Source organism: Pocillopora damicornis, chromosome 11 (genome assembly GCF_964200805.1).
Source record: "Pocillopora damicornis chromosome 11, jaPocDami1.2, whole genome shotgun sequence".
Lineage (NCBI taxonomy): Eukaryota > Metazoa > Cnidaria > Anthozoa > Scleractinia > Pocilloporidae > Pocillopora > Pocillopora damicornis.
Window position 1 is genome coordinate 8,010,999 of NC_142680.1, and position 12,662 is coordinate 8,023,660.

A 12,662-nucleotide genomic window follows, 5' to 3' on the forward strand; every position below is an offset into this window, starting at 1 on the left:
AATTTAGCGAAGATCGGAATCCTTGGGAATCAGTGGAAGAAAACCTTAATGCAATAAGGTAATAATCGACCCGCATTTTGGCACCCATAGCGTTCTGTTAAATATATGAATCAATTTATTTCCGTAGGGATATGATGCGAACGATGGTAAAACAGATGAAGCCTGAAAGAAAATGAACAGCTGCTTGTTCCAGTGGCAACAAGGAGACTCTGTCTGTTTTATTTCAACTTATTTTCCCTGTGAACTTGCAAAAATCTCGAGCATTTTCTTCCCAATAGCTTGGATATGAAAGTAAATGGTGCGTTAACAAGATCAATTACAGCAGCAGTAACGAAAACAACAGAGGAAACACCAAACAAACAGTGAGCAGTGGAGTGACGCAAACTCGAACTAATCGGAATTACTCCACAATAAGGTGTAGAGCGTTTCTTTAGGCAACCAGTTCGCTAACATTGGCTTCTAAATTCACTCATTTTCTCGTTGATCTACTCATAGAGAAATATTAAGCGTAGCTTGATACATTAACAGAAATGTCAGCTTTTAAAATTCATTTATTCGCCTGGGTTATGAGGCTTCTTTAGCCTCATTCAACAAAAAAACGGGAAACACATTAGTAGTAGAATACGTTTGTGTGTATTACACCTATTAAATTTTTATCGCGATTATTCTACCTGCAATAAGCCCCTTTTTCATTCATCTGCAGGTTTTCCGTATTTGAATTAAGAAATAATTTGTCCTAACAACACCTGCCTAGTGAAGATTAGTGAAAACTTTCTTAATCAAAATTATTTGAATGAACTTGACATTCTCAATAGCGCTTAATCTCACGGCTTTTAACATGCGTGCACGTACTATCAGTTGAGTCAAAAAAGGAGTCAATTTTTTCCCCTAAGTATACCTTGAATTTTTCATCACTTAGGAAAAGGAAACACTTCTTCAATAGAAAGCAATTTTACCGACATCTATTCTGACTCAATACGCTGAAAGGTGCAAAGTAGTTCCAAAGCTCGGAAACGCTTTTAGTCAGAACGAGAGCATTTTAGGATCAAGGTTATAGGCTTCTGGTCAGAAAACTTAAGCGACTTTTATTCCTTTCAAGTTGTTTAATTAACCATAGAGTGCAATGTAGTAGAATAATTTTCTTCGGCGGGCAACTTAGCAGGCACTGAGTGTTTTTGGAGAGCAACCAGCAATTTACTTTTAAGTAAAGCAATAATCCGCGCGGGTGATCTGCATTTTTAGCAATTGTAGAAAAACGACCTATTTCATTAAAAGTTATGAGTTTATTTTCACTTTGTAGAAATTAATTTAGGTGCGAATTCGTTTAAAAAGCCGGTTGATTCACATGTAGGACATTCAAATATGGCACATTGGTGATTTCATATTTTGAACTCATGATAAGGAGAACTCCAATTGTTACGATTCCAATGATATGGTTCTATCTACCGAGTTTTCATCACTTGTGAGGAAATCAGCAATGTTGTCTTCAATCACCATACAGTGATACCAGTGCAAAAGCGTTTGAAGTCTTTATTCTCCTTATCTGATGATATACTGGTTCACTCTCTTCTTATATTAAATTCAGTTCCTAGCTCTATAAGGATCAAGTCTGACCGGAACAGGAACTCGCCTTACAAACAACATAGTGCTTGTCTCAGTGTCTGCTTTACTGATTGTCTTACTTCGCTAATCTTCCAGCAGTAAAGGAACGGGTTCAAAGTTGAATTAAAGGAGACTAAAACAGTCGTTAGTGTCCCGATGACGTTTAAATGTGTTGCAGATATTTTACCAAAAGTGTACAAACCTACCACAATGCAAGAAGGTAGATAACAGACGAATAAAGCTAACTGCACCCACAGTGTACTGTACACTGCTTTTCTGTAAAGTGCAATGTTCAGTGCATTTGGTTGGCTCGGACTTTGCTGAGCATGATCTTGTATTTGAGTGCGATGATGACTAAGAGCTCTAAAAATCTTTGTGTAAGATGCGAATGAGATCATCAAGCAAGACACTGTCACTAAAAAGCCGTACCAAAATATTATGTGGTGATTTAAGCTTTGGCCCAAAGCAACGACACCGGTTGCAATCCAAAAGGTAGTTGAAATGACATGGATGCGCTTTACAGTTATAATTTGTCTGTATCTCAACCCCAACACCAGGGCGAGAAGTCTGTCCACGCTTATGGTCGTCATCGTCAACAAAGATACTGAACATAACGCATAGCCTGATATGAGAACTGCGTGGTACGTCCATCGACAACGGCCCCAGTCTTCGTGAATAAAAGACATGAAATGGATGGCAGCCAAAGGATGAGCGACGAGGCCAACTAAAAGATCTGTTGTTGCCAGGCAACGATAAAGGACTTTGGACGGCGGATGAAGGGAGGATTCCTTGTGAAGGGCAATAAGGATAAGAGAATTGCCAAGAAATGCTGTTAGGGAAAGCAGAATGTGGATTGACGAGAAATAATACGCATACGGTTGTATTGCACTCGCCACAGACCGGGAACATTCCATGGTTTTGGTTTGTGTTCCGTCTTCTGTAAAATTCTGAGTTGTTACCATATTCTCGCCGCTAATCTGAAGCAGTCCTATCTTTTTCCCAATAGGTCATCTACTATAGCAACGAGAAATATATTAACTTAACAGCGCTCGCCCGGCCGTTAATACTTAAAACTTATTTCCCCTGTGTGCGTGTCAGCATAACCATCTTTTCGATAGCGTTTACAAACTAACAATAAACAAAAGAACCACGTGTTGTGTCACAATCAATTTTGTTTTCTTGGGCCTCCGTTGCATTTATTATCACAAAAGGGAAGAAACATCTGTCCAACAGTTAGAAATTTTTACAATATTTGTTCTTAATTTTCTGCCTTAAAAAGTTGCAGAATCGTTCCAATACATTTTATTGAAACCCACCCAAAGCCATTAAGACTGACAAGTAATTTAAATGGCTAAAGGGTGCGTTACTGAACACTGTATAAATTAAATCTCAAGACTCACGGCCGGAACATTTTCCCCGCAGATCATCTACTTTTGCAACCAGAAATATCTTAACTTAGCAACACTCGCCCGGCCGTTAACACATAAAACTCACTTTTCCTGCGCATGTCAGCAAAAACCATCTTTTTGACTGTGTTCATGAACAAAAAACGAGCTAAAGAATCGCCTGTTGTGTCACAATCGATTTTGTTTTTGAGGGCTTTCGTTGCATTTATTATCACCTAAGAGATGAAACATCTGTTCAGCAGTAAGCAGTTTTTACGACATTTGATCTAAATTTATGACTAAAGGGTTGCAGAATAGTTTCAATACATTTTATTGAAACCCACCCAAAGCCCTTAAGACTTACACTTATTTAAATGGCTGAACACCGAATTATTAAATCTCTAGACTCACGGCTAGACTCACAGAGAATTTTCTTTCCATCTTTTTTCGGAAATGATTTATGCTAATGACGGCCTACTTACTAGAGAACAAAAACGTAGACCACGGACAGCTGTTAATCTTAGTCGGTGTAATTTGACTTAAGTGCGAATTAGGGTTAGGAGTTAATTTACAACTCAAACATATAGACATCAGTGGTTTTACTCTTTGACAAAAAGATGCGAAACTCTGTTTACTCTCATTTTGAATAATGAAAAGGTTATCTTGTTTTTAATGCCCTTTCATCTTATCTCAGGTGATTCGCAGTAAACAGTTTTCTCACAAGTTAGGAATTGTGAATTTTACAATATGTTCCTCTTCATAAAGTTGTTGGAGAAGACTAATGAAAAAAAAAATGAACTTTATATTTTAGCTGATACACGGATAACGTTTTTTATTTCACTGACAAGATGAGGTCGAGCTTGCTAATGCACTTCGCGAGCTCCAAATTCAAATTGATCAGAAGAGCCAATCAGAGGAAAGGAAAATATCACAGGGAGCCAATGAGAAGCCATAGAAAAAACTAGCAAACTGTGTAAGGCGCATGAAACTACAATGGACCAAATCGCGATTTGTTTCAATTTTGATTTTGACTGGTTGAGAGATCGGCGAAGGTTTTACAGAAAAAGAAGTAAAGCAAAAGAAAAGCATTCCTCGATCTTTTTTTGAGCCTCAATTATTTTGATCTTTACTCTGGAAAAGGGACTGGGGATTTGCGTCTCATCTTGATTTCTAGCTTGTATGAAATCTATTTTTGGCCGCATAAGTCCAGAGAGATGCTGTATTCAAAGCACGAATTAGTCAAATTGTGTACCTTAGTTAAGATCCAAGATTCCGAGAGCCATACCCTGGCTGACGGCACTTATATGTTGAGGTCACCTGAGAGTGTGCATTTGTACCCCCTCCCCTTCCCAACCCCCTCTGTGCATGAGCAAACTTTGAAACTCAGGATGGTCAAAACAAAATGCATTTGACCCCATACACTTATCACCACCAAAGCCTACTTGCATAGGCATACCTTTAATATTTAATCAGCTTACATTGCGAATATGAATATGCCAACATGCGCATTACAAATTTACGGCAAAAAGTACATATTTTACAATGTACACTAGATACAATCAAGGTAATTAAGATAAAAGCAATAAAATGACTAACACAAATAGATATAGGTAATAAAAAGATTTCGAGTGCAGTTTGGTGTAAATAAGCACCAGTGTCTCAACTTTGCACTCGTGTTACGTGAAAAATGTAACTGCGGTATATGCGTTGCGTGCCGCAGCTTCTTTAAATGTACAGACCTACATCGTGTTACTGTTTTGCAGCTGGCTGTCAATTCTGCTGATTATGACGTAAATGGGAACTGTGATTGTGATTCTTCTGAACATACTCATTGCACAGTTGAGCACGACCTACATGCAGGACAAGAAAATCGCCCATCTGGAGTACAGCTTACTCGCATGGAGAGATTTCCTTTTCTGGTATGCTACAAAGTGGACCTGTTAACTAGGATTGGCCGTTGGAATTTCTTTTCAGTGGTTTCTGTATCTCTTCATGCAAGTTTAGGAAGACGTTTAATGCAGTGAGGTTTTTTCTCCAAAACTCTCTTTGCTTAAATCGCTCTAACACTTGATCTTTCAGCGAAAAAAAGTAACGCGTTAGAATTAGTTAGACGATTATTAATTTTCATAAGTAGACATATTTCATTGTTTCGTAGAAGATCACAGAATTTGTGAAGGATTCACAAATATTTTTAAGCGAGATGTTATAGTTATAAGACCATACCAGAAGAGTGAAAAGTAATCTAAACTACAGCACAGCCGGGCGATACGCGATACGATACAAATAGTGGCCTTGATAGTATGTATGCTCTTTATTAAAGTTGCAATTTGTCTGTATCTCAGCCCTGCAAAAAAAGCGAGACAACCGTCTACGCTTATGGTAATCAACGTCAACAAATTCAAGACACTGAGCATAATTCATAGCTTGTTATAAAGCTCGCAACGTACGTGTACCGATAAAGGCTCCAGTCTTCTTAAAGAGTACCCTGAGTACAGAAGGATAACGCAGTATGCGTGTCTTTGCACTCCACTTGCGAAAAAAGGGTAACATTGGTTGAACTGATAATTTTGTATGTATTCTACCTCCTGTCAGTTAAATTTGTTGTCTCCATTATTCTGCCTGTAATAAGCCCTTATTTCCTTTTTCTGCAGGTTGTCAATGATTGCCTCAAGAAATATTTCGTCCTAACAGTACCTGCCTAGTACACCTAATCAATAATTCCCGCAAGTCTCAAGGGCACAACGCCTTGCCCCGGTTAGGACTAGAACCCGGGTCTTCCGACTCGGAGCCTAGTGCACTGACCACTGGACTACTGGACAAAGCCATAACGTTGGCGTGCCCGCGATAAAGTTCACCACGCATGTTAAAAGTTGCACCTTGTGCGGTCGGTCGTACGGTCGTAAGTCCAAATTTTTTCGGGTTGATGGGTCACTACTACCATTTTGTAAAATTATGGGGCTACGCTCTGCGAGCTCCGCCATTATTTAAATAAAATCGATATACTCAGTAGCACTTAATGTTTTAAAATGCGCGAACTTGTATCAGTTACGTCAAAGAAGGTGTCAATTTTTCCTTTAAGTATACCTTGAATTTTTAATCACTTGGGAAGAAACACATCTTCCACAGAAAGCAGTTTCACCAACATTTATTCTGACTCGATATGCTGAAAGGTGCAAAATAGTTCCAAAGCTCTGAAAAGCCATTAGTCAGAACGGAAATATTTCATGTTCAAGGTTATAGGCTTCTGGTCAGAAAACTTAAGCGATTTTTAATCCTTTCGAGATGCTTATAACGAACCTCATAGTGTAATGTAGAAGAGGCATTTTCTTCGGCGGCCAACTTAAATGTAGGCACTGAGTGGTGTCGACAGCAACCAGCAGTTTACCTTTAAGTAAAGTAATAATCCGCGCGGGTGATCAGCATTTGAAGTCTTTAATTTATTCTCCCTATGCGATTATATACTGGTTCACTCTCTATTTACACTTATTTCACTAAATAGCTTTATATGCATCAATACAATCTAACCCGAACAGAAATTCACTTTAAGAAAAACATAACGCTTGTCTCAGTGTCTGCTTTACTGCTTGTCTTACTTTGCTAATCTTCCAACAGTAGATAAACGGGTTCAGATTTGAGTTAAAGGATATAAAAACCTCCGTAAGTGCCGCACTGACGGCTAAATGTGTTGGAGATATTTTACTAAAAGTGATCAAAATTACCAGTATGCAAGAAGGTAGATAACAGACGAATAAAGCTAACTGCACCCACAGTGTACTGTACACTGCCTTTCTGTATTGTGCAATGTTCAGCACATTTGGTTGGCTCGGGTGTTGTTGAGCATGATCTTGTATTTGAGTGTAATGAAGAAGAAGAGCTCTAAAAATCTTTGAGTAGGATGCGAATGTGATCATCATGCAAGACACTATGAATATAAAGCTGTATCAAAATGATATGCGGTAATTTAAGCTTTCACATAAGGCATTGACACCAGATGCAATCCAAAAGGTAATTAAAATAACATGGATGCGCTTTACAGTTACAATTTGTCTGTATCTCAACCTCAATAACATGGCGAGAAGTCTGTCCACGCTTATGGCCGTCATTGTAAACAGAGATACTGAACATAACACATAGCATGATATGGAAGTTGCGCGGTATGTCCATCAACAGCGACCCCAGTCTTTGTGGATAAAAGACATCAAATGGATGACAGCCAAAGGATGAACGACGAAGCCAACTAACAGATCTGTTGTTGCAAGGCAACGATAAAATACTTTAGACGGCGGATAAAGGGAGGATTCCTTGTAAAGAGCAACAAGGATGAGAGAATTGCCATGCAAGAATTGCTGTTAGGGAAAGTAGAATGTGGATTGTCGAGAAATAATATGCATACGGTTGTATTGCACTTGCGATAGACCGGGAACAGGCTAGTTCTTGAATGGTTTTGGTTTGTGTTCCACCCTCTGTTAATTGAGTTGTGGTCATCTTCTGGCCGTTAATCTGAAGCAGTCATTTCCTTTTCCCAAAAGATCATCTACCACAGCAACGAAAAAAATCTTATCTTAACAGCACTCGCCAGGCTGTTAATACGCAAAACATAGTTCCCTGTGTATGTCAGCATAACCACCTTTTCGATAGCGTGTACGAACTACAACGGCAAAAGAACCGGCTGTTGCGTCACAGTCAATTTTGTTTTCGTGAGCATCCGTTGCATGTATTATCACCTAAGAGAGGAAACACCTGATCAACAAGTAGTTTCTACGATATTTTCTCTATAATTATGACTTAAAAGGTTGTAGAATAGTTCCAATACTACGTGGTATTATCTAATTTAGAATTCAGGGCCCAGTTGTTCAAAGGCCGATTAGTGCTAGCCCAGGGTTAAATTTTAATGCAGTTTTCTATATTTCTTTTTTCCAAAGCCTTTTAGAGAAAATTTTCCCTATTCTTTTTAGAACATGCAATGATCAAATTGCAAGTAAAAAGATTTGAACTGAATTTTCTTTTAAAGCTTTCAGACCTGAAATCAAATTCTATGCTAATCCTGGGTTATCTTAACCCAGGCAACCCGTGCCAGAGCGAAAGATAGAAAGGCACAGGCTGTCTACACTCAGCTTACAAAGTCTTTCTTTTCCAAAGAAACTTGCTAATACCAGCTGGCTTTGCATGTTAGAAACATCGGTGTTACGAAAATTGCTAGAGGATAATGAAGCCCAAAAACTTCACTGGTTCAGAAAAATGAACTGAAACAGAAAACTTATTATGTTGGACGCCAAGTTTTGCAGATGGAACAGTCGAATATTTAAAAGGTTTCTCAGTCTCGAATATCCTTCTATCCATTACTGCATTTCTCGAGAACACTCTGATTTCTCTTCATCAACCGTCCAAGCTCTTATTCTGTTGTCTGGCTATGACGGATCTGTGTTGGACTGATCGCACAACCCGTCGCTGCCATTTTTCTTCTATCCTTGGTATTCAAACACTCCAATCTTTGTCGATTCGCCATACTGGCTTCATCTGTAATTAAATATTTGCTGTGCTTAGCATCTTTGTCGACGATGACGGATGTGGTATCCGTCCCTTCGCACACGGTGCGAGCCTACACTGTATCACGTGATATTTTATGAAACTAGTTCTATCCATCATGGCGGGTGTTCATTGATGATCTTACAACGGCCATAAGCCTTGACAGACTTCTCGCCCTGACTTTGGGGATGAGATACAGGCAGATTGTAACGTAAAAACGTACATCTTTCGTTGTAGTCACCATCTGGGTCACAGCTACAGCTTCAGCATTACTGTATTTTGTAAACCCTCGTATAACAGTCTGGTATGGCGGAATGGGTATACCCATGTGCTTAACGCTTTCATTGGCATCGTATACAAAGATTTTCCACACACTTCGTCGTCGGGTCCAAGTACAAGATCTTGTACAACAAAGACAACTTAACAATGTATCTCCACACAACACAGCCCAATACAGAATAGCAGTGTATAGTTCGCTTTGGGAATAATTTATGTAAAGTATTATCGGCCATAGAAATCCTGAGATATAGGTGGTGAATATTTAGGTCCCAGGTAGGACCAAAACGGAATTTCTCTTAAACAAGTTAATATGTTTTAGAGCAGAAGGTAGCAGAGGAAATGAAAAGATATTTTAAGGAATATAGCTTGATTTGTCACAAATTCTCAAAGCTTAATATAAATCACGAGAGACGTATGACAAACAGTATTGAGAAAAGAGGACCGGCACACTTATCAGGAAGTGTATTTGCAATATATCGCCGGGATCGAAAGGGATAGTTTCCGCTCCAGTCTCTGTTGACGAGAAAACATGTCCCTCGAACTAAAACTGATCTGAATTTTTGCAGCGAAAAACAGTTTGCCTTTGTTAGTTCTGTATTATATCAAACTGAGAAATTCATGGAGGAGGTTTGGATTATTGAAAAGGCTGGGCTAACCTCTCCAGGAAGTCCTTTAGAACTAAAATAATAATAAAAAATGGATCAATGTGGCTGGTGAAGTTACGAGTTTACATGTATCTTTCAGGTTATGGTTTTGTTTTTCAGAACTCTCCCGGTCGTTTTTTAAACAAGTGATTTTAAGCGAACGCCCTCCCATCCAGATGACAAGATAAAATTTGGTGTGAGCCGCTTTCGGGATGCGAGTCGGGTTTTATTTCACTCATGATCAGTTACAAAATTTACACAAATTGCTTTGCGAAACTGCCTTAAGGATTGAAGTTTAAACATACGTTGTTCAAATAATATAAATGATTATCAAGAAGCACATTATCTTTGCAATTTAGTTATATATAGTTTCAACTCATTTCATTCACAAGGTCCTGGAAAGGTTACCAGAATATCTTGCAAATATACATTTAAATACTACGCTGAATTTCATTAAATAAACACTTCATTCATACATCAAATTGTAAATATCTATTCCAACTGGAGAAAGCGTAGCCATAGTGATTATTTAATCATTTTTGGCTACTTGCATAATTGAAGATCAGAAAGTAAATGTATTCTCTGAATTTAATTTGAATTTTTCCTCATTGAGTGGTTTGACTTAAGAACAAATTTCTTCATTCACACATTTACAATAAATTCCATTTACTATATAGTTTATTACTACGAGATATTAATTCAACGAGACTTAAAGGCTAACTCCGGTGTTCTTTTAGTTTACCTCTTTAGTACCCGCGAGTGTTTCGTATGCAGAAATATCACTGTCTACATCAACAATTTGTGAAGCAAAAATTACCGATGAATCATGACATAAAGTTGTATTCAAATGCTATCCGCCCTTTGGTATCAAGAGACGAATTGTCTTCCTGTACATCTACCAGTCCAATATAGTCTCACCGAGTACTCGTCTTATGGTATATTCCAGGTGGTCTAGGGCGGGATTACCTCTTCGAATCTTTTGGCCTTTCAGATCAAAGATTCTTTTCTCATTGAGACCAGTTGGGATCCAATCATTCTCGGCTCTCTCCATGAAGTAAACAGTGACCAGTTTGTCCACAAGTTCCTTGTTTCGTGAGAACTCATCGTAGATTATTTTCCCGTCAAATGTAATGAAACCACCTTCGGTTTCTTGCTCTTTGTTTCGAACGAGGGACGAAGCTCGGCAGGATCCGATAAAGACGAAACAGTCACTCCGGTAGAGCTCCTTTTTAAAATCTAGATCTTCTGCCAAGATACTGGTGATGCTTTTCACGACTACTGCTGTTCCTAGCTTACCTTGTATATAATCGCTTAAGTTTTCGGCTTTGGTGCTGTCGCTTCCAGTATACAGAAACAAAATTGATTTAATTTTCGACTTCTCATAAGCTGTATCAACGAATGAAGAATGTTAGTCGGAGAACAAAACTAGCTCTTGAGGAGCAACTAATTCTCACTGATTTACCAATGGTTTCAAGTATGAGAAAAAAAAAAAGAAACAGACTAAAGCTGCTTCGCTTTAAGAACGACAGTCTACAAACTGAAGGTAAAGGGAACGCTTTCATATAATATTCTACAAGCCAATGTGTGAAAAAGCGTGGAAAGTAAATAAAAGATACGTCACAAAAGTTGGCAGTGCGATATTCTGAATAGAGGGGGTAAGTTTCTAAAGAAACTGTGGTGCTGCGTCGGTGGGAGAGTATAGCAGGGTAATTTAGTTTTCAACTCAGTTGAGTGCGACATTCTGATCTGCAAGTGAGCCACTCGATGGAGAAACACAAAGGAACGTTAAAAATTTCTTCGTGCTCTTTAGAGAGGAACACATCCGTTAGTAAAAGCACGCACTACGTCGCATCACATAAAAGTAAAAACTTTCTCTCTTCACATTTCAAGTTTGCCGGGCTATCTGAACTTTTTCTCATGAGACCGGTCAATTAGACCGACGAGGTTTTCGACATCTCGCACCGCCATGAATATACTTAGGCCTCCTTATCAGTGTGCCTCGCGCTTAAAATCGTAAGTTTCGGTCGCGCAACTCGGTGCGATTTTTTTTTCGCTCGAGGTTGCAACTTCGAAATAGCACGACGATCCCGTACTACAAAGCTGATATGATGTGAGACCGCGCAAGTAAGATGCTCGCGTGAGAGCAAACTCAAGCACATAATTTCTCGCACGCGCGTACGACCCTAATAGGAAACCGGCAACGAACGTGAATAAAGAGGTCCTCATTTTAGATTATTTCACTCGCAGTCAGCATAGGTAATAACATGATTTCGAGTGCAATTTGATGTTAGTAAGCTTGAGTATATTTTTCAAATAGAACAAAATTGCACGGCCGGCAATTTGTAGTTTTCGAAAAATTTGCAAGTGCTTATTTTTCCAAACTGCCCGAAGAAATCATTTTAAGGAATGGACAATGTACGCAGATAGTTGGGAGAACAAGAAGGTAGCTTAAGAGATACTCGAGGTGCAGCCGAGAGCATCTCTAGCTACTTAGGAAACTATCAGAGCGCGCGTTAGAATGAAGCTATGTCAGTGTTACATTACAAATGCACTCGTTCTCAGCCAATCAGGAGCACGTAATTTTTTCACGTACGTTACTACATTTCGTATTTACTCGACGTAGAAAGGGGGAAGTACCAACCTCCCAAGAAGAGCCCTCATTGCGATCATGCAGTGTGACGATCTCTATATCCAGAGTTCGCATTTTTAAGTAGGTTCAGTGTGTATTACAAAAGGTGTAAACGTCCGGCATATACAACTACGGGTATCATGTTGATGTTGATTTACCAAAAAGGTTATATGTCTTTGGGACACTGTGATTTACTGGTCTCTGTGACTGTTTAGAGCTCCTTTGAGATATCTTGGCTCTGGCAGGCTGAAAGGTTTTGTTGTCTTTGTGACCGAAAGAGATGAGGACTCTGAGTGAGAGTTCTCAATTGAGTGATGGCTTTTACTGCTAACGGTTAAAACTTCAAGGCCAATTTATGGCTTAAGGCTAATAGTTTTCCATTGTAGTCACCAGAGAAATATTCTAAGACGGGAGCCCATTACTGTCTAAGCGGATTAATTTTTTTTTTCACGAATGACGTTAAAATTTGTCGTTTTTTTGCGTAACGGCTAAACTTTTTAACCCTTTTGCGGCTAATGGTTAACCCTATTGAGACCCTAGGGAAAGGGAGATCGTAGAAAGCTCAGTGGTCAACCGTTTGCATATGTGTGCACGTTG

At 39.0% G+C, this 12,662-nt stretch overlaps 1 protein-coding gene and 1 pseudogene across 1 annotated transcript; both read right to left on the reverse strand.

Annotated features, from left to right (window-relative positions):
• Window positions 1-1,263: 1,263 nt before the first annotated feature.
• On the reverse strand, window positions 1,264-2,732 carry LOC149037275 (adenosine receptor A1-like). The gene has a single exon (XM_089188494.1). It carries the CDS (start codon window positions 2,562-2,564, stop codon window positions 1,632-1,634), a length of 933 nt encoding a protein of 310 aa, XP_089044620.1. The 5' UTR covers window positions 2,565-2,732; the 3' UTR covers window positions 1,264-1,631.
• A 3,797-nt stretch (window positions 2,733-6,529) lies between these two features.
• On the reverse strand, window positions 6,530-7,472 carry LOC113665048 (adenosine receptor A1-like; annotated as a pseudogene).
• Between the last annotated feature and the right edge of the window lie 5,190 nt (window positions 7,473-12,662).